Below are 22,761 nucleotides of genomic sequence, written 5' to 3'. Positions count from 1 at the left end.
CAATACAACTGCCATGTGGAGTACACGGTTGATATATTCATTACTCTGTTTTTTGAGAATATCTTGTAACTTTGAAAGCGAAGCTATAAATAGTGAAAACGCAACTGACAATATTTTGAAGAAGCTTGGCGATATAACAGAGGAATTCAAGATTTTGAAAACAAGGAACATGATCTTGGAGGACGAAAATAAAATGCTAAATGATAAATTAAAGGGATGTTATAAGAGTATGGAAATTCACAAAAATCTGTCCGTGGGAGAAATAAGTAATCGGGAAAAAGAAAAAGCTAAATTGAAAGTAAAATTGAAGACTTATCCTACCAAGATGAAGCTTGATGACTTTAACAAACGCTTACAGATGGTCGAAGACAATTTAAACAGTTTTACTATTTCATTCGATGAAACCATGGATAATATTAAAAAGGATCAAATCACCATTGAAAAACGACTACTGAAAATTACATGCGACATTTTTACGGGTAACTTAGCTTTATTTATATGTGTATTAATGTTAAATAAAAATATATTGGTGAACATCTGTAGAAAGCAGCCCCTGGTTCCATCTTAAGAATACCAGAACAATTAATTTAAATTCAATTATCTAAATCCTGCAAATATTATCTAAAAATATTTATATATCTTGCCTGATTTTATTATGTTGTTAAGACTGCTCCTATATCCTTTAGAATCGGCATTTGCTTTTGTTGATTGAAAATGGGGAAATGTGCATAAATTGATTTAGCATCTGGGAAACTCCATGCCAAAACTTTGTACGTAAGATCCAAAATTGCATAAATCGTGTAACACATATCCAATACTGGTATGACAGCAGAGAATATTGATCTTTAATGATCTTTAATAATCTTTAATAATCTTTATTGATCTTTTCTCAATCTTTATCATTATTATCAATAAAATTTTGATTTTTCTTTTCAAATATTAAGAAAAGGTTATTTTTTCCATTCAAATAGAAATGTTTTTAAGCTACTAAGGAAACTAAAAAAATGACACTGATCTAAAATATTTTCTCAAAACTACAATATTTCTGATGCATAGCAACAGGGATGGCATTTGATTGCTTGGAATTATACAACAAGGGATGTTTTACCGGTGTGTATTCCATTTATCCCTGGGGGGCCAGTAAACGGTCCCTAAGAGTCCTCTGTGATATGGAAACTGCTGGTGGGGGATGGACGGTATGTATGGTTTTAGCTGTATGTACATGTATATGTTTTTGTCAGTATATTTATGTTTTTGTCAGTATATGCATGGCCGTAGGAACCGGGGGGGGGCACGGGGGGCCGCGCCCCCCCCCCCCCCAATAATTTTGCTGATATATAGATTACTGTAGAAAACATTGCTACTATATGCTTGTGCCCCCTCAATGAAAACGTCTGATGACCTTGTTTTTTTTTTTTTTTTTTTTTTTTTTGCTTGTCAAGGAATTTTTGGTTAACAGTGCCCCCTCAACTGAAAATATATGACTGTGCCCCCCCCCCCCCAACTGAAATTGCTTCCTACGGGCCTGATATGTACGCTTTTGTCAGTATGCGTATGTTTGTTTTTGTCAATATGTATATGTTTTAGTGTGTATATGATTTTGTCAGTATGTATATCTTCTGTCAGTATGTATTTTGTTTTTAGCTCACCTGAGCTGAAAGCTCAAGTAGCTTTTCTGATCACCCGTTGTCTGTCATCCGTCCGTCTGTCTAGCTGTCCATCCGTTTGTAAATTTTTCACATTTTCAACTTAGTGTAGATTCTAAATCATGATCCCCGGGGGTAGGGCGGGGCCACAGTAGGGAATTTAAATTTTACATAGGAAAATCTTTAAAAATCTTCTTCTCAAGAAGGCCAGAAAAGCTGAAACTTATATCAATGGAAGCATCCTGGGGTAGTGTAGATTCTAAATTTTTCAAATCATGATCCCCGGTGGAAGGGCGGGGCCACGTTAGGGAATCCAAGTTTTACATTGAAATATATGGGAAAAATCTTTTAAAATGTTCTTCTCAAGAACCACTTGGCCAGAAAAGCTGAAACTTATGTGGAAGCATCCTGGGGTAGTGCAGATTCTAAATTGTTCAAATCATGACCCCCGGGGGTAAGGCGGGGCCACAATAGATATTACAAGGGGGGGGGGGAATCTGGTAAAGAACAGCATGGCCAAAGTTACTCAGGTGAGCGATGTGGCCCATGGGCCTCTTGTTTTATAAGTATGTATATGTTTTTTAACAATATATGTATATATATATATATTTGTCGGAATTTGTTTTTATCAGTATATGTATGTTTTTGTCAGTAATGTAATAAATGTTTCTATCTGTATAAATTATATTTGTTTTTGTCAGTATCTATATGTTTTTATCAGTATATGTATATGCTTGTGTCAGCCTGCCTTTTTTTTAAACGGTGTGTATTTTTTTTTTTCAGTAAACGATTATATTTTTGTCAGTATGTGTATGTTTTTTCAAAATGTCTAATTTTTTTTTTCAATATGTATATGTTTTTGACAGTATGTTAACGTTTTTGACGGCATGTTAATGTTTTTGAAAGGTATGCATTTGCTTTTGATAGCATGGACATCTTTTATCAGTATTTATTTGTTTCTGTCAGTATAATTTGTTTTTGACAGTATGCATATGTTTTTATTGCATATGTTTTTGACAGTACGCATATATATTTATAATAGTATGTACATGTATAATATTCTGATATGTTTTTGAAAGTTTATACGTGTTTGACAGTATGTTTATTATTTCCAGCATGTTTATGTTTTTGACGGTATGTATAATTTATGTTTTTTGCAGTATGTATATCTTTTTGACGGTATGTTAATGGGTTACGAGGGGTGATCAAAAAGTTCGCCAACTAATTGAATAACTTCCATAAAAGAAGTGAAATTAGATTTTAGTGTTCATTAATTTTTAAATTAGTCCTTTCCGATTTAAATGTGCCTCTGCCACCGTTTTGCCCATGCGTGAATCACGTGATACAGGCGGTCACATGACATGCTCCGAAGCGTTCTGTTCACAGAAGCTAAAAGATTTTTCCGAATCTTATATTTCTTACCATACAAGTTATTTTTTACAACAATAACAGTCCATTTGTCAGAAGTGGCCAAACCTCGGCAATAGGATTGATGGATAAGGAAAATTAATTCTTTCCAAGAATGAGCATGGTGACCATCACAATCCGAGTCCTCTGTCTTGGGAGCGTCGTTTTTCCAATGTAAATAAAGTACGGGCGCCTTCTTTCTATCATATCTCATATGTTTAAAGTCTAAAGTAAACGATATTTTAAGGATTTAATAATTATATTATTGTTAAGATATTTAGTTATTTTTCTAAGTGTAACTTAACGAGCTTTCGTAACGAATTGCTCACATCTCTTCCCCAGCTTGCTTTCACGGGGCAACAGAATAAGCATATTTTTTAACCATCTCCCTTCCTTCATTAAAACAATCAATCCAATTAATGATTGAACTTCTGGCAAGTCTTTTGTCTTTATAAACCTTGTACAAATTATTATATGCTACTGCAAAGGAATTTCCAAGATACACATTAAACTTTACAGCGTTCGTTGCTCGAGTACGACTGAGTCATCTTTTTTTGTCACAAGTCACCTACATATTGACGTCATTTTCACATTGTGACGTCACAAACATGGAGCAAAACAATACATAACATCTGCTATTTATTGAACATGTGTATGACTATATGTCTGCTAAATTTCATTCCGATCTGAATTGTGGTTTTCTAAATATAGAGATAGTTCGCGAACTTTTTGATCACCCCTCGTATTTTTATACATGTAATTGTTTTGACAGTTTTTCACAGTAATGATTTGTTTTTGAATTACAAATATTCGTTTAACATATAGTCTTTGCAAAAATCATACACCATACTAACTCCTTTATTCAATTGTTGATTTTTTAACTCAAAAATCTAGGTCTTCCAAAAACGAATTGACGGTTCTGTTTCTTTCGCTAGAAATTGGACAGAATATCAGAATGGATTCGGTAATACCGAAACTGAGTATTGGCTAGGTAATTCTTCACGGCTTTAGTATGTTTCTTGTAAACTATCAACCGACTTTTACTTAGGAATATTTCTCTTCGCAAAATAATTGTTTTTTTGTGTATTTACGTAGAATGTTTTCTTACTCGCAAAAGTTCATAGTCGCGGATAGATTTCAGTCAAAAGAATCGCAAATAAAAGAACAATACTAAGAGAACAGTATGTAAAAATTGTATGAATATTATACCATAACAATTTACTTTCAATTGCCTATGTCAATGGATACAGTGTTCTGTGTATAACACGATGTTTTGTTTCTGTAACAGGAAATGAGGCGATATATGCACTTACCCACAATGCATCTTCTCTGTATGTAAAACTCAAGAAGCAAAATGGTGAACAGTTTGACCAGTATTATAAAGATTTTTCTATTGCGGATAAGAGTGATGATTATCGATTGCAAATTGGATCTTACTCTAATATTTCTGCAGGTACAAATATCAGTAACTAATTAATCATCGACTTGCGATATTTTAAAGTCCATTTTGATGCATTCAAACTTAAAGTTTAAACTTTAAAACAAGACTGCTGAGTTAAGGAGTTCGTAATTGTGGACTTAAGAATGGTGTGAAACTATGTCTTTATTTTTTTCTCCAGCTTTTGATGTCACTGAGTGCAACGGCTTGACTTCATTTCTCTGTAAAAATGACAGATGTATCAGTAATAACAAAGAGTGTGATAGTGTAGACGATTGTGGAGACGGTTCTGACGAGGAAGAGTGTGGTGGGTAAACTAATCTAAGTACTGAAAGTACTGGTACAATATGGCATGGAAGGTGTAAAGTATTGTGCGATTAATTAAGGAAAATTTGGAATCAATCTTTATTTACAATATTTTACTTTAAAAATATAAACTGACTGCATGGTTGTAATTTACAATGAACTCTTCTCCCGGACGTGCGAAATTCATGCAAAATTGATCGTTTGTGTATGATCTAGGGTTATTCACATACATGTAACTGACTCAAGTTTATTTGAACATAGTAAACATTTCACACTCGGACGATGGTTATGAGAATCTGAAATATGATACATCGCCTTTATTTATTTATTTAGCGTATGAAGATTTTTGTAATTTTACGGGCCTCTTGTTTCATACACAGATGAAGATGATGTCCTCGTCTTTGCCTACAGACGGTCTCTAAATATGATGTCACTATCCAACCTTACTACGCATGTTATCCCCTTACAAGGCGTTAAAAACGCCATTGCTGTGGACTTTGATCCTGTAGAGAAACAGATATACTGGTCAGATGTTACACTAAATACAATCAACAGAGCTTTCTTGGATGGTTCAGGTAATTATTGAATATAGTATTGTATAAGTCATTACATCATAGTACATGTGCGAGATTTTGGAAGAGCAAATTGGCTAGGTCAGAACAACATTAAGCCCCAGAAGCTTTTTTTTGAAAAGATTTTATTTAGTATTGATTCCATTTTACATTTTCTTGGTTTCTGGTCGCCTTTGTTATGATTGTACACTAACATTTAGTAAATATGACTTACAGGCCAACAAACCGTGCTTGATGGGATCCCACAAGCAAGTGGAATAGCGCTGGATACGATGAATCGTAAACTGTATTGGACAGATGCTGAAAATGACACAATTGAAATGTCAGATTTAGATGGCGGACAAAGGAAGGCGATTGTCACAGATGGTTTAAAGGAGCCGAGGGACATAGCAGTAGACTCAAAGAACAAGTAGAATTTCTTCATATTATTCATTTAAATTTTAAATGCTAAGCTATAAGGGACTTCACCTTAAGTCGCCCTCGTGGCGCAGTGGTCAGAGCGTTTGCTCTAGTGTGGCGGAGTAAGGAGTTAATTCTTACGTCGTGGGTTCGAATCCCACTCTGGGAAGTGGAAACTGGTCCTTTGGATGAGACCGTATGAACCGAGGTCCGGTGTCGCAGGACGAAAAAGATTCCTCACTGCTCAATTTGCAGCCCTCCACCGGCAACTGGTGGCGTCTCAATATGAGTGAACAAATCTCAAAAGGAACGTTAAACAAACAAACAAACTTCGCCTTAAAATTAAGATTTGATAGAAATGTCGTTTAAAATATTCTAATGTGTTAATTAAAATGTTATCCGTGATGTTAAAAATACCTTCTTGACAACATAGACTAGAAAAATGTAGACTCTTCTTTACGGAAAAGAACTATCAAGTGTCTTTTTGAAAATAAAAAAAAAATAACGCACATTCTAATGTGGTATTTTTCATTTATCAGTTTATTAATTATTATCAAAAACACTCCTTAGCGAGTGAGGAATATCATATATTTTTTCTTTACAAAACCGAATAAGCCTATAGGTGGCAAAGGGCTGAAGTATAAACAATGGCATTTTGCAATCACTTCTAGGACTTATCTGATGAACAAATTTCCAAAATACTAGGAAAAACCTTTCCTATGAACTTGCAATATTTAACAAGAGCTTTCCTGATTTCGACCTTTCTGTGGGTATTGTGTCTATCCTTCAAATACAATTACTTAATACTTTATAAGCAGTTTTTTAGAACGGAAAGATGACTTCTTTTATAAGGAAAGAAACCAGAGAATTAAGAAAAGACATCAATTAAACTAGTAGTATACATTTTCGAGATTAAGTTATTTTTTAACATATATTTTGTGATTGTTGCGACTCTCGTTCAAGGTTTCTGAGACGTTTCTTAATTGCGTAATTATACTCTGTATTTTTGCTCTTTAAAACGACAATTTTTATAATCAGTTAATTATAAATAAAACATATAAATTGAATATAAATGAGTTAATTTTACAGAAAACTTTATTGGTCTGACTGGGGAACTGCCAGGATAGAGAGAGCAAACGTGGATGGCTCAGAAAGAGTTGTTATTGTGAACACTTCTATTGGTTGGCCGAACGGAATAGCACTTGATCCAGATAATGGTATAATATACTGGGGAGATGCAAAGCTGAAGCATATTGAGATGGCCAATACGGATGGATCTAATCGAAGCATTGTCTTGAGCAACGATGTAAAACACGTTTATGGACTTTGTCTTTTTGGTAATGTGTCTTTCTTGTTAGATTTTCAAGTTTTTTTTTTTTTTTTTTTTTTTTTTTTGTTTTTTTTTTTGCTATATTTAATCTGTTGTTTACTATACACTGAAAGATTCGTGTAAATCTTTTGTAACCAGTAAAGTATTATTAAGGAGCATTTTCTAATGCATTTAGTACGATTTACTTTGACATGCAAACGTTATACATTTACTTGGTGAACAAACCTACATTTTTTCCGTGTGCGCAAGGATTTCATTCACTACCGAATGACTCTTCACAGTCCCTTAAGAGTAAAGTTTATTCGTTCATTGGTGTTTCGAGTAAATCTAAATCTTACCTTAGTTTATTCGTTTCTTAGGTTATTGACTGTACTGTATTTTCTGCGTCTTTCTAAAGGAAACAACTCCAGAAACGAGTCATTTTGTAACCTTTCTGTTCAAAACAAGTTACATTTTTTTAAGAATGATCCTCCTTAATTATGTCGTATTCTTTCATGATATATCACATTCATTTATTCAATATATTCAACCCATTTTTTAAGAAATTTCAAACCTTATTTTTAAACATAAAATTTTAGGGCATTAAAAAGCCAAAACCGTACCCATTGGAACACATGTAGATGGTTTAAAGGAGAAATGGCGTTTTATGTAAGAGGCCCACTGGGCTCTTCAAACACCTGATCTCATTCTTTCTGGGGTTTTTTTCTTTAAGATTTTGAAAGGTTTTCCCATCTTCATTCCCGCGAATAGTTGTGACCCTTATGTTATTGCTCACCCTTGCCAAAGGGAATTTAATCTTTGAAAACTAAGGAGTGTTTAAATATCAATGTGACCAACATGGCCTTGCAGTTCTGGAGAGGAACAATAAATCAAAATAAATTGGATCATTCGAGTCTTCAGATGAGCTGAACATAAAACTGTCTTCCTGTGTGTTAGATTTATTAATGTCCAAGTAATTGCTATCTGAAAAAGCACACACTCTTGTTAAATTCAATTCATATATTTCATACTTTTTGATAATAATCTTAATATTATTTAATTAAGGGGTGTTAAAAAACGGAATTGTTAGAGAAACATTACGCGGTTTGAAGTTACCAAAGTAACTCAGTTATTTCAACTTTAATTATTTTTTGACATTTTTACTTTAACATCAATATTGTAGGGAAGTATTTATATTGGAGTGATTGGAAAGGATTTTCCATTGCGAGAAAAAACCTAGATTTGAAAGGCGACCGTGAAGTTCTACTTACCAGTGAATTTCCCAAACTTCCAATGGACCTCAAAGCATTCGTCATCAAAAATAAGAAATGTATGTCATACAATGATTTCATGTCACTTGTATTTATTTCTGCTAAAGCATATGAGGGAGGTATGCAACAGGTATTCCATCTATCTATACTATTTTTAAAAAATATATATATCTAAAAGGGCGCCACGTGTTAGCGTTACCCCTAACATGCCTTTTTATACTTTTTGCCTCGGAGTCAATGTATCTTATTGCAAAGAATGATCCTTTGTAAGATAATGACGTACCTTGCTGTGCCATGAAATCAGATAAATTGAAGATGAACAAGAAAAATGGTGGAAAATTAAACTTTTCATGCTTAACTATAAACTACGTCTTAATATCAGATTTTAGAGATATTGACATGATTGAATTATAAAAAGTGCACAGTTTCCAATATTCATGTACTACAATATATGGCTATAAGTGAGTCATAATTTTATTTTTCCACTATATATTTCATTGAAAAACCAATTTTTATAAAGACTTATTGTGAGGTCAATTTTAGCCCAATTGCCATGATTTTTTCATTAAATCATGCAGAATTGTTCAAAATTTCTTGTCTTATAATACTAAACAAAATGATACACTAATCATTGAGAATGATTTATTAAATCGTCAAGACAAAAATTTCTAACCTCAAATTACTATGATTTCTTAACAAATTAGAGTCGTAAAATGTTTAATTCGCATTTGACGTGTGATATCACGTGTGATATCACCGCAGTGCCTACAGATAAAATTAGTTTGAGATTATATCAAGAAGCTGCAAAGAACTCTACATTTTATGGTGTTAGTCATAAAAAATGATCAACAAATAACACTGCAATAATATTTTAGAAAAATGCGTTTTCAATGAAATATATAGTGGGAAAAAAATTATGACTCACTTATTGCCAGGTACTGTATGTCACCTTTTATGTTATTTTAAGGGAATCATCTGACATTTAAAACACTGGATCACATCGATGAAGAGTCAGAATCCTTTTTTAATAATTTCACTGAAGGAGGATGGTGGGTTGGAAATCGTCCCTCTTCATATCTGAACGGTGTCTACGGGTCCCCAAAATGGAGGAACATCTGGTTTCCTGACATAACTTCAGGAGAAGATTTTCTTTCCTCTCAAATGTTGGTTCGTCGTAATATCTTTCAATAAATGTTATATCACTTTCTACTTTTTTGTCCTTTTATTGTTAAATTCAGTTGGTAATTCAATTTGAACAAAGCCGACTGAACGTCTCATTACATGTAACACAAGACGATTTGAAGTATGTGCCATTGTGTAAAGAGATGGTACTGTGATAAAATTTAAAGGCAATATATATAATAAAGAATGATGAAAGAATACTTATATTTTCTTTGAGTCATTTGAAGATATTTTGTGCTCATATCCTTATATTCATATTTTCTATCTTATTTTTTTCCTTTAAACATACAATGTAAGCATTGGTTATTTTAAATTTCTTTTCTTTTTTCAACTAAGTTTTATAACTTTTTCCCCATAAGAAATGGGTCTTTAATAGCCTTTGCAATTTCAGAATCATAACTTTTGAGGATTTTTCATGCTAAAAATTGGTTTTTGATAAATATAGAACTAAGAGTCAACAGTTGACACTTGATTTTATGCATATTAAACTGTAGAACGCTGGAAAAGTTTTAAATTGTATTATTTTTGGACATTTTTTTCCTTTTTAAAAAATATTTTAGGTCAAACATGTATTGCTATCTATTTTCGTCCGTTTTCTTGGGTTGTGCAATTGGGTAAACTTTTAACACATTATCGATACAATACTAAACTTGATCGGGATTACATACTGGACTCATTCAACATGTATTTATAAGTTTTGTATGGAGAAAGTTATTCATTTAAATAGTAACGAGCATTTGATAGCATTGAATATGCAATACTGAGTCTCATCATCGGAAAGTATTAACTAGAGTATGAAGGCAGTAATTTCTAATCCAACATTGAAATTTTATATTAATAGTGAACGAAACAATGCTTGAGGTACTTTCCACTTTCTATATTGTAAATGAAATAGCACGTTATGTGATGCCATTGCCGACATGAACCACACTCACTATCCTGTCTTGTCTCCAGCTCTCTTTTTAACTAGTAAGAAGTAAAGAATTCGGCAAAATAAAATTATGGTTAATAAACCTACTACATTCTATGTTTTGTAATGGCTACATCGCTAGCTCACATATATGTATCTGTTTTGTTTTCAGATGAGCGTGTTGTGTTCCCACAGGAGAGATATACAGTTTATATTTAATACTATATTATTTACAGAAATACTTAACACTATTTAAATTTTATACGAAACAGAACTTTAGACTGTGAACAGTGTTGTGACATGTTAAAATCCTTTTTCGACTACATGTCGTAAAATGAAGTCAAGGTATAGGAAAGTAACAGCTATTTCAAAGTATTCGCCATTACAGTTGGAAAATTAAAGGCAATTTTGCGGAAAGAAAAAATATATATATAAATTTTAAAACAAAGATTAGTGGTACCTCTTGGAAAAGTAAAATTTATCTTACACATGGAGAGAGAGAGAGACAGAGAGAGAGAGAGATCCTCGCAAGCCAGGGGTCCTGAGTCAACACGTTGCCGTTGGACCCCTGGCATATTTCATTCAATATTCGTGGGTTTGCTTATCTCATGGAGAAACACCAATCAAATTAAAGCTTTAATAAGTAGTGAGATAAGGATTCAGTTGACACCTCAAACAGGTGTCAAATTCACGTGTTACAAGTTGTTTATTAAAGAATGACTTAATGTGATTGGTTGAGAGATAAGAAAAACAATCAAGATTTGTAAATTTTCCGAAAGACGTCGCTATAGTCAGCCCATAAATATTGAATGAAATATGCCAGGGGTCCAACGGCAACGTGTTGACTCAGGACCCCTGGCTTGCGAGGATGAGAGAGAAAGAGAAACTTTTTTTTTTTTTTTAAAAATTACGTATACATTGTATGTAGGATTTCACAGTTCAAGTTGATTTATCAGTAAAATATTACTTGTCACGAAATTGATAATCAATTAAATATAGACTGCAATTTTCTATGGAAACAAGGGAATTCAGTTACATAAACGATTACTCTGTTTATTAGGGAGCAGCGGGTAATAATTTATTTCTTGATTGATAGGGATGATAAACTTTTCATGGTTAAATATAAACCCACTTCGTCAGACATTTTAAAATGACGATTAAAACGATTTTGAAATAACAATTATAAACGATAACATCGGCTCAGAATTATTTCAGAAGAATAAAAAAAAGCTGATAGCTTTCAGAACTTTGTTATCGACAAAGTGGAATGCGAATATAAAAATATAACTGTGTACGGATGCCTTTATATTTCTGCCTGTGTGGCATGACATGATTATTTCTAAAATGTAACGAATATCTTTTTTTGACTGAAGGCAAAGTCATATATCATTATTTAAAAAAAACACAATATATTCTCTTCCAACTGTCTAAAAAGGATCCACTTTCTTTAATCAATACACACGCTTGCAAAGGATTTCTGTAATTATCTCAAATTTCAATATAATTTTGAAATATAAACTGAATAGTAAAGTTAAACTAGGGAGTGTAAACTGACGAATGATTTCTCACTTACAATGTTGGAAACATAACTCAATTCTTGAACGAAGTAAATGTTTTCAATTGAGAATTATTTAATGATTTTGTGCCTTTATCTTAAACAGGGAAGGAGTTTTTTTTCCTGTAGTACATTATAAGAAATAAGCTTCATCCAATACCCGTGCGGATTATATCGTTCTTTAAGCACACTAATGCTTCGGAGATGAGTTTGATGTATCCCAAAAATATCTGTATTGTTCTTGTTTCACAAAACACGTTATCTATCAAGCAAATACTTAATAAGTACTTTGCAAGAGATTTATTGAAATAAAATTAAAAATATAATATATGATATTTGCAAAACAGAATAAGTATATTATAGAAAGGTACAGTTTGATTACAGAAAACGAAATCCCTTCGTTTCTCATATAAAAGCAGAAATGTAGCGAACGAAATTATTTTTAAGGCCAGCTATAATCTCACGTTTTACTGAAAACATTGGTAGGCAATTGTATGCACACATTTCTTCAAATTTTTGAAATCTACGTTACACACAATGAATCAACACAGAAATATAAATCAACACAGCGATCGATTTTAGTTGTTTTAAAAATGATAAGAAATGCCAGAAACATTTCATATTGACATGCTAGAACATCAGATTTTGCATTTATAATGAAAAATAAAATACAGATAATTTATTAGTGGATAGTTCATATATTTTTTTTCCTTGTGTGAAAAGATTACAATTCTTTCCAATAAAAAGTATCTTAAATCTCCGAAGAAACCCTATATATGTCGAATCAATATTGTAACCCCCATCCGTGCTTACAATGAATTACCGACCCCTGATAATAATGTTTTGCAGTTGGATAATTATATTGTTCTCTTAAAACAAACAATACAATGCATATGAAAAAAAGTTAAAGGCCATTCTTCATTGCATGATGTTAGGAGCAGTCTGTGATGATTAAATTAGTCCTAAACATTTGACAAAAAAAAATTGTTTAAGATCATTCCGATCCCTTATTGATTATTGTTACATTAAAGAGGCCAAGACTCATAAATGTACACAAACTCCGATGAAAGTCAAAAGTTGGACCTAAATTTGTAAACATGTGTCTTCTTTCAGAAATAATAAATCCTTTCATATGTGTTGAATGCAAGAAAATTGTTTACTCTAATAACATTATATTACTGAAATAATGCTTATAAACCAAGCCAATCGACATATTGTTGTTGATAACTCCACCCCTCTCTTGGGTTTCTTTTCTTCGGTACTTTGATGTGTAAATTTTAATGATGGGAGTTGGTGGCAGGTTTTCCCAGACATCTAAGATTATATATGACGCAGGGGAAAACCGTTTTTTTTTTATTATATAGGCAACCGATTTTGTCAATGGGAGAAAGAGTTTACTTGAGCTGGAGATCGACTTTCCAGAAGCCATGGGGCTCAGAGAAATCATATATTTACTATTGTTAGCTTATGGAACGTTCGGTAATTCATCTGAATCAGATAAAAGCGAATTGAAGAAGACATTTCTTATCTCTAGTACAACCCCAGGAAAATCATCCAGTGTTTTACGGGAAATATTAAATCAAGAAAGTCTTGTACGGTTTTCAATGGTGCAAAAAATTCAAAAGCTGGTTATGGATGTCATAGACAACAGGGACAGTACTCAAAATGTGAAAAAAAGACTTCAAGGGGCGATAGAGGATTTAAAGACTTTGGAAAACAGGGAGCAAGACTTGGTGATTCAAAACTCTAATCTCAGTAAGAAGTTAAGTGCTTTAAATGAGGCTGTGAAAATATACAAGAATATGTCAAAAGAAGAGTCAAAAAATATAAATGTGCTTATCGCGGAACTGAAGTCGAAATTAGATGACGTTGATGTACGTTTACAAAGGCTAGAAAACCATTCTCGGAGTTTCACTGTTACGGTCAACGAAACACTGAGGGATATTGGTAAGAATCAGAAAGCTAACAACATACAATTATTAAAAATCTCTTCACAACTTCCGACAGGTAAATTCTAACCTTATTTCATTTAATGATTTAGCGAACTCTCAATATTGATTTCATATAATGTATACTTTCATATGCTTGTTACAGTAAACTCGTGTCAATTTTAATCTTTCTCCACCCCCTCGCACCCCCTAAATTGTTAATTCAAAAGAATCGGGGTTTTTTTTTTTTTGGTCTCACATAGAAGAAATCAAACTAGCGAGCAGGGAAATTTGATAGCAAGTAGTATTGTGTGTGTTAACCAGTGTCTATTTTTGCTTACTATTAGAGTGATAACCAATGCTGCAACAAGCCGCATATGCAAATTAACTATTCCATGCTCTATTGTCTGTTCAGAACATTCCTCATTAACACAAAACATACAATGTATACATACGTTAAAAATGTTGCGGATATTTTATTAATTTGGGAGATGACAATAAATCATAAAGTCCTTTTTATATGTATATATATATGTTGTGTTACAGTGAGAGTTGGTACACATTTAGCGACTTTTTATGAGGTCTACTCGTGACTATACCGACCTGGTCAGGTACTTGTTGACTGAGGCCGAATTCTTTTAAAATAAGCAGCTATTTTACAACTTTTTGACACTATAGTTCTTGTATCTGAAAAATATAAGCAGTCATAATACAAAATAGTGTGTAAGAACATATTATACATAATAAACTTCAATAGGTAAACAATTGTTTAAGGCAACTGTGGAAACAGCACTAGAAATCCTTTTACTAGGAAAAAGTGTTTATTCTGTTCGATACTGGCGTCCGCAATATTTACATTTACAACGATACATGCTTAAAAACGCACAATTTGATTGGCTGATAAAAAAAATAAGCAAATGTATGGCTGATCAAGAGGGAAAACACACATAAACCTCACGGACCTTCCTTTCGTTTACGTACATCTCAGGAAAGAGGGACTAGAGAACAAAGAACATCCAGAATCCTGATTATTTGATAAACATAGATAACATCAAGATAAAATTTTCTTTATTCAGGCTGGAAGTATTCAGTAATTACATGTAAGAATCATGCTTACATACATTTCAGAGTATAACCTAAGCCGATGAAAACAGATGCAGTTCTTCATCAGCTTGTGGATTTAGTTGTATATATATATATATATATTTTTTTTTTTTTTTTTTGAAGAATTTTTTTTATCAATTTAATCGCTTTCAATAATATCTCTCTCTTTTATGCAGCCAATATTTTTTTGATGTATAAAACTCTAAATAATGTCAAATATATTAAAGTAAAAAAAAAACCAGAAAGAACTAGAGATGTTTTCATATGCTAAAACATGTTTTTCTTTTGAATTACATAAATTTCCAAAATAATAAGTGTATAATCTTTAAAGTATCCTCAAGAAATGTATAACATGTCAATTTCACTGTCCAGCAGTGTATTTTGCCACATCATGGGATGTGGTGATGGTTGGATCTTTGGTTGGAGATATTTAATAGAACATGCAGGGTATTAAAAAACAGGCATAATATCTTTCAAAAAACTGAGTATTCAAGGAACCTTAATCAACATGAACTCCTCTCTCTCTCTCTCTCTCTCTCTCTCTCTCTCTCTCTCTCTCTCTCTGCTATTCAAATATATATGAAATATGAAGATATGACTACATAAATAAAATGTTTATAATATTTTGTTAAATGTTATGTTCAACAAAAGTAAATATAAAGATTTCAAATGACCGATTTGTTCTTTAATTACGATGTCTTAGTAAATATTTGACATTTGATTAAATTAATGCTATAGTATATCCTATGGACTGTCTGGAGATTATGGACCAGGGACAAAGGATATCGGGTATCTTTAGGATCTATCCATGGAACAACTCCACATATAAAGATGTCCTGTGTGATATGGATACTATGGGAGGCGGATGGACAGTATGTAAAACTTTAGCAATTTTCCAAGAATTATTTTTTCTCTGTAGTAATTATTTTATCCTACATTTACGTTTCTACAAATCACTAAATGCTACATATCTAAATGTTTAGATATCTATATATTGATGTGTTTTATATACATCATATGACTAAGCTGCTATTTTTGTACTTCATAAGGTTAAGTGCAATTACGCAAAAAATATTGATATATATGATCCTTAAGCACCATGTAGAATATCAAATTAAAGGAATGAATTTGGTTATTAATAGAATTCAAGACGTGTTTGATGCGACTCAAGTAAAATATTATTAAGAATATTAAAAGAACATGGTACAGTTTCAATAAAAAAAACCTGGCCCTGTTTTTTTTTCTTAAAAGTGAAAGTGATGAAAGAAATCAAAACTCATACTTTCTGATTCGTAGAAATTCCATGCACTTTGATCAAACAAATTGTTTTTCTATGTGACTTTCTAAATACTAATTGTGACTCATGAACTTGTGCATTTTCCCGTATTTTCCTAAAAAAAAATTGCAGAAGATATCAATTTTCAGTGAAATTTTCCTTCAGATAATATAGATCACATGCATCGCCCACAAAAAGTTTGAGAAGTATGATTTTTCAGAGAATTTCACACAACATATCCGAATATTGAAGTGGGCGACGGATGTGAACACTATTTTCTTAAGGAAAATAACCCCCGAAAAGAGTAATTTTGAGGCTTTATCTACTTAAAACTTAGAGATATCCTTTTTTTGACGTCTTATTTCAAGAATGGTCCTCTTTCATGCCATATTCTTTCATGAATTATCACACCTGTATACTCAACTCTTATCTAAAAATGTCAATTCTTTCTGAAAACATTTTTAGGACAAAATAAAGCCAAAACCGTACCTACTTCTTTATTTACTCTTCGCCAGACGTCACTTTTGGTAGTTTCATAACTTTCAAATGATTACCAACACGCATGTAATTAATGATATCAGGAAATAAAAATTATTTTTAAGAATTTTCTCAAGATAGACACTGTAAATTTTCAAAGAGCAAGAACTCTTGTGATTTTTGAAAATTCATTCTTGTGCAGGTTTTTCAAAAGCGGATTGATGGATCTGTGTCGTTTTCCAGGAATTGGACAGAATATCAGCATGGATTTGGGAATGTGTCTGCTGAATATTGGTTAGGTATAGTAGTATTTTTTTCTCCTATTAAATAATACATTTGGTGTTTGAGGTAATAACGAGTGCTACCCTCCTGTACATTTTTATTTCATAAAATATACGTAGCACTCGTGTTCATGTAACCTTAAGCTTCAAGTACTTTTAAAAGGTATGTCTGTGTGCAAAATCAATACTTCATGGCCATAATTATCAATTATCATAATTACCATTTGAACCTTACACATAGCACATTCGAAAACTTCGTCAGGTACATGTAATGCTCACTTGTCAAATATAAATGCTCTATCGCCCCTCATTCAAAAGTTATCAATAATGTAAAAAGAAATTGAAAAGTAGGCCAACTTCGAGGTCAATGTCAGAGGTCAAATATCAGACTACATTTGGAAAGGTCTTGTCACACATATAGTACAAGTGAAGTATAAAAGCCCTATCTCCTCTCAATCAAAAGTTATGAACAAATTAAAAGTAATGTTAACATTTTTGAAATGTAGGTCAAACATCAAGGTCGAGGTCACAGGATCAAAAATTACAATGCATTTAGAAAGGTATTTTTACAGGTTATGTACATACGACATATGAAAGCCTTATCTTTTCTCATTCAAAAGTTATGATCAAGGTTAAAATTTTTGTGACAGACGGACAAACTGACAGACGAATGAGATTTAATGTCCCCTCGCTTTCACGAAAGCGGGGGACAATAATAATGACTCAGCCTTGAAAAATGTACTTGTTCAGCATACGCTAAGACAAGTGAAAGCTGAGAATTTATTTTATACTTCAACTCAGTCTTTTTTTTTAAGTAAGCAAAGAAATCGAAGATAAAATAAATAGCGAAATAAAATAATAAATAATTAAATAACTTATAATAATAAATAACTTCATGTTTTCTTCATTTAATATATACATGAATGAATGGAAAAATAACTCGTCCGTCCCAAGCCATTTAAAATGGAAGCTGAGGAAATCTGATAAATACAGGTTCAAGTTGATGATCATCCTGCTTTTTTGTTTAAAATAGTTTAATATGGTGTAAATTGTAATAATTTTTTTTTTCAATTTTCCCCCTTCAACAACTATTACGCTATAGACTATAGCAATTAAGTAATTATCTTACCTGGAAAAATTCCCATTTTGCACACATTTTTTTCTACACCTGATTCTCAAACACACTCAGGAAAATGGAAAAACCTGACATTCCTTGGAAATGAATTGTTCCTAGGATATAAACTCAGTGCAGATGGCAGCTGAGGCAGAATAGCTGCGAATCCTGCTGAGCGCTGTCGGAAGTAAGAAAGGTAATAATTGAAGAAGATTAAGAATTAAGTAGCTAAAGGCTAGGGTAGGGAAGTTTTATTAGCTCGCCAGCGGTAGTGGTATTCGAGAAATTATTATGGGAGTCAGGAGATAGTAGATATTATTAGAATGAGGCGCCTGATTCTCTGTTTTAATAGATGACGAGTTACCCAGTCGCATTTAGTCGTTTAAACATAGAACCTATGATATTTAAATCGACCCCTAATTATAAACAAAATCAGGAAGAGTTAAAGTAAAATTGTTATTGTCTAATCAACATATTCAGACAGAGTACAAGAAAAGTTACATATCCCTTATAAAGAAGCCTAATTTATCAAATGAATGTATGTTCTGATAAACAGGTTAGTGTGAAGAACTGTAACAAACCCTTATGTCATCTCTCTCTACCCCCCTCTCTCTCTCTCTCTGTCTGGTATATCTTCTTACTTCTATTTTATTTTAGGAAATGATGCATTAAATGCATTAACGCTGAACTCATCTTCCCTGTACGTTAAATTACAACATGCAAATGGAAACCATTACTTCCAGTATTACTCGGACTTCCGGATCAGTGGCGCTGATGATGACTACAGATTATATCTGGGATCTTCCTCTAACGGAACGGCAGGTGACGTGTTATATTGATATTATTTGATTATTGGTCAGGTTTTCAGTGCTTTGTTTTATTTCAACGTCGAAAACAATTGCTGTTATCGTGTTCCTACCAGAAAATCGGCATTTTTTAAAATCAAGCTCCTTAGTTTATCATGTACTTTCTTTAAGGATTTCTTTCATTCTTTTAATGTAAATTAAATTTTCTTTTTTGTAAATTTGTGAGAAGAATGTCAAGTTCATAAAAAATTATTATGTCTGAGTTTCATCGTCAAAATACCCCATCACCCAACTTTGCTAATAAATAATCGAATCACTAGTAAGAAAGAAATTTTCGAGCAATTTTTATTTTTTTATCCCACTGCTTAACATAATCACAAGGTCCTCTGTCGAGTCCAAGTGTTCATAAGTGTTCATAAATGGGATCTGCGGATTTTTTTACTTCCCTCGTTTTATACTCAAAATTAATAATGTATGATTTTGCTAGTATCATCGTTTCTAAATGAAGTTCATTTTCATTATCTATTGTAAAATAAATTTAGAAAAATAAATTTAGAAAAATTCTAACATTCCTGATGATAAACATGTAAAAATTTGATTTATCATCATATTGTCATATAAGTAAGTCAAAGCTAATTGTGAGAGGGTCATTTGAATAAACAAAATTTTACACTCTGAGAACAAAATGTTTTAAGCACCGAGAAAAACTTAGTATTACTTAATAACGACGAAGGGTAGTACTAAAAACAATATATGCCTAAAAAGTAATCGCATACGATTCAACGTACATTTGAATCACAATTGCGTAGACCAATTATTGTTACAAAATTGGCAAGTAGTTAAGGGTAACAATTGAACAATTTTACTCCTTGAAACTATCCCTCTTGAATACCATTGTCACCTCCGGCTGCGTCTCGGTTGACAATGGAATAGAAGAGGAGACTATTCAACGTTTTCGATCAATGAATATATAATACACATATGTGTTATTCAATTAAACTAGCTCCGGAAAACACCAGGAAATAATTCATCTTTATGAGTGATCAGGCACAGGAAAATAGATTTTCTTTGTAAATGTCAACAATTCTTTTGACGTTGTATTTTTCTGCTGCTAGATTCATTCATGATCAGCATTGAGAGTTCAAGGATTCCAAATGAAATGATTCACAGTTACGTATTATGTATGATACAGTAATTTAAAAAAAACCCTAAAAAACATAAGGATTGTTTGTAAAAGTGCTCAAGAGCAATATAGCAAAACAACAACTAGGTAATAAATATTCTTCATTTCTAAAGAACGCTTTAATATAAAAGTTTAATTTATATGAATAAAACACAATTACTACAAAATATTTATTTACATTGTATAATTGTCAATTTATTTTTTTGTGCTATTTGGGTATAAAATTTATCATTAAGGACATAGGCAAAGAACCTTACCTACTGATAATTTTTCAAGATATTCTTAATTTAAGATTATAGTGCCGTCAGACGTTCGTAGACAAAAAAATCAGCATGTGTTAGCAGGGGTTCTGAAAAGATATCAATTGATGAAAATTCTTGTATAATTCAAAGAAAAAATCTACAAATATTTCTAACCCTATATTCTAGATGTTTTGTTTATCCAATATTGTTTTGGAAGAAGTGTTCAACAGCATATATAGACATTAAAATGTAGCACATAGATTCTTTAAGTATTGGAACTCTTCAACTCCAGGGAAAAAGACAAAAAAGTTCAAACTACGTTGCGTATGTCCTTACATTAAGAAATTGCAAGTCAAGTTTAAATTTATTTTATAATAATATTTTACTTAAATGTTATCTTTCGAAATTCTAAACTTAAGGTGAATTACAAGGATTTCTGCCTCTTTCATCTGCCAAAAGATTTTGGTAAGAAAATGTAGCAGTAATTGTTACCTTCTATTTTTAATCTCATTCTATTTTATCTGATTGCAGGAGAGAGACTGACGTATAACAACAACCAAACGTTTAAGACTCCGGATCACTCTCTAAGAACAGGATGTTTCCGTTTGTACACAGAGGGAGGATGGTGGTTCCGTAACTGTCACTGGGCCTATTTAAATGGAGTGTATGGGTCAGGAAAATGGGTCAATCCATGGGATGGAGTTATAGAATATGGCACAGACTTTCGTTCATCCCGAATGATGACTAGAAGACTCATCTAGTCAAAGATTTTAATGAGGAGATGTAGCATCTCATAATATGTATGTTTTTATTAAAAGTGTGTGTTCTTTATATAGATAAATAGCATTAAATATTTTTTTTCCTAAAATACATCAGACACAATAATATATCAATGAACTGTTAGGTTTCATTTAAGAGTACAGCTCGTTCAAATAAAGATCCATTCTCTGTAATGAGTTGAACTTATATAGGAGACGAGGCACGCATAGTCCATCTGTCCAAGAATTTCTCCAACTTTTCTATGATAAAAATCTGTGATACCAAAAACTTATATCAGGCAGTAATTGGTTGCAATGTGTCGTGGCAACCATGACAACATGGCATTAAGATTGAAAAATAGCATTTTTAAACTTGTCTGAAATCCCATTATTAACGTTTAAAACAATGCATAAATTTGACAAGGACTGTTTCCAAGAGTTAAAGATTTCATGTTATAAATCCATAATAAACGTATTTGGTAAACCAGCTATGGAAATTTTTGGAACAATATGTTTTAAAAGTTAAAAAAAATTGTTTCCTTAGATACGTACCCTAAGGCTTGTGTGTAGTTTTCCAAACCTTTTATGATTGATATTTATCGACAACTTTTCTGACCTTAATTTTGACTTCTAACCAACCTCCAACTGTAATCAAGAGTATTATTTTCTTCATAAAACTTTATCAATATATGATATTCAACTCAAAATCTATCAGATAAGTACAACTCATGTTGACCTAAATATGTTTCTTCACGAAAATGTAAGTAAAATTCCGAAAGTATTAAAAACGTACTATTGTAAACCCCTGGTGCATGTATGTTGTTTCTATGGTTATTTTTCAATGTTGCAGTAAATCTCAGGTTTTTCCTAATCCATTTCTAAAGAATATTATCTTTTAACACCTTGATTACAAAAAAGAGATTTTAAACTCTGGGAAGTCTAGTAGCATTGCGTCTAATGGGTCAGTTGTTACGTTATGTCTAGCTCCATCGAAAACAAAGCCAAACATTTGCTATGTAATTAAAACATTTATTAAATTGATGAAATCAAAAAAACTTCAAACAATATGTTATCATCCTTGTTACAAACTGCATTTTCTAGTTATCAAATTTAGGTGATGTTGACTTATCGTTAGAATTTTGAAATAGGTACAATTAACTTTGTATGTATTTCAATATTCACTTTACCATTTCATTTAAAGAGCAAGAGCCACTTAGGGCCTTTTTTGGCCCTGAGAATTTCTGAAAAATCGAAACTCCTCCGTTTTGGTTGAAAATGCAGTATTTATAACTTGGACCTTTAGTGACCGTGTATCTATTGAACATGACGTAATTTTCTCTCTTATCAATGCATTATGATGTCATAAAATGCGTCATTTTCCCCATATCCTGTAAATTCCCTTAAAAATGATTAAAAGCTGAAGCATTTTTTTCAATATTTCATATAGAGCACAACCTCTGATCCAAAATATGAAATTACATAATGAAAGATCTGTTTCTGAAGATTACAAAACATGTTTTAATTTTTGGATCATGGGCTGTGCTCATAGTTTAACTCTTTGCTGAATGTAGGCAAATACACATGTTTTCTGCAAAAT

The 22,761-nt window shown here is 32.2% G+C and overlaps 3 protein-coding genes across 3 annotated transcripts; all 3 read left to right on the top strand.

The window, feature by feature from the left end:
- The first annotated feature begins 101 nt into the window (after positions 1 to 101).
- On the top strand, positions 102 to 2,851 carry LOC133193187 (angiopoietin-related protein 7-like). The gene is made up of 3 exons (XM_061329155.1): positions 102 to 479; positions 1,057 to 1,196; positions 2,807 to 2,851. Exons 1-3 carry the CDS (start codon positions 170 to 172, stop codon positions 2,849 to 2,851), a joined length of 495 nt encoding a protein of 164 aa, XP_061185139.1. The 5' UTR covers positions 102 to 169.
- Positions 2,852 to 4,650: 1,799 nt separating this feature from the next.
- Positions 4,651 to 7,465, top strand: LOC133193186 (low-density lipoprotein receptor-related protein 6-like). The gene is made up of 5 exons (XM_061329154.1): positions 4,651 to 4,798; positions 5,178 to 5,372; positions 5,586 to 5,778; positions 6,858 to 7,105; positions 7,458 to 7,465. Exons 1-5 carry the CDS (start codon positions 4,651 to 4,653, stop codon positions 7,463 to 7,465), a joined length of 792 nt encoding a protein of 263 aa, XP_061185138.1.
- Positions 7,466 to 15,770: 8,305 nt separating this feature from the next.
- Positions 15,771 to 21,459, top strand: LOC133193498 (ficolin-2-like). Its single transcript, XM_061329470.1, has 4 exons — positions 15,771 to 15,899; positions 16,983 to 17,079; positions 18,833 to 19,002; positions 20,943 to 21,459. The coding sequence occupies exons 1-4, from the start codon at positions 15,774 to 15,776 to the stop codon at positions 21,165 to 21,167; spliced, it is 618 nt and encodes a 205-aa protein (XP_061185454.1). The 5' UTR covers positions 15,771 to 15,773; the 3' UTR covers positions 21,168 to 21,459.
- The last annotated feature ends 1,302 nt before the right edge of the window (positions 21,460 to 22,761 follow it).

Source organism: Saccostrea echinata, unplaced genomic scaffold, assembly GCF_033153115.1.
Source record: "Saccostrea echinata isolate AGI-Se365-2 ecotype Australia unplaced genomic scaffold, CSIRO_AGI_Sech_v1 ptg000027l, whole genome shotgun sequence".
NCBI lineage: Eukaryota > Metazoa > Mollusca > Bivalvia > Ostreida > Ostreidae > Saccostrea > Saccostrea echinata.
The sequence above is the reverse complement of the archived record's forward strand: the minus strand, read 5'-3'. Positions and strand labels throughout refer to the sequence as shown.

Coding starts and splice junctions, on each gene's coding strand:
- LOC133193186 (XM_061329154.1), top strand. CDS start 4,651: ATGTCTTTATTTTTTTCTCCAGCTTTTGATGTCACTGAGTGCAACGGC. Junction 4,799..5,177: donor TTCTGACGAGGAAGAGTGTG/GTGGGTAAACTA, acceptor TTTCATACACAG/ATGAAGATGATGTCCTCGTC. Junction 5,779..6,857: donor GCAGTAGACTCAAAGAACAA/GTAGAATTTCTT, acceptor TTAATTTTACAG/AAAACTTTATTGGTCTGACT.
- LOC133193187 (XM_061329155.1), top strand. CDS start 170: ATGATCTTGGAGGACGAAAATAAAATGCTAAATGATAAATTAAAGGGA. Junction 480..1,056: donor TACATGCGACATTTTTACGG/GTAACTTAGCTT, acceptor TCTGATGCATAG/CAACAGGGATGGCATTTGAT. Junction 1,197..2,806: donor CTGCTGGTGGGGGATGGACG/GTATGTATGGTT, acceptor TGTTTTTTGCAG/TATGTATATCTTTTTGACGG.
- LOC133193498 (XM_061329470.1), top strand. CDS start 15,774: ATGGACTGTCTGGAGATTATGGACCAGGGACAAAGGATATCGGGTATC. Junction 15,900..16,982: donor CTATGGGAGGCGGATGGACA/GTATGTAAAACT, acceptor ATTCTTGTGCAG/GTTTTTCAAAAGCGGATTGA. Junction 19,003..20,942: donor CTAACGGAACGGCAGGTGAC/GTGTTATATTGA, acceptor ATTGCAGGAGAG/AGACTGACGTATAACAACAA.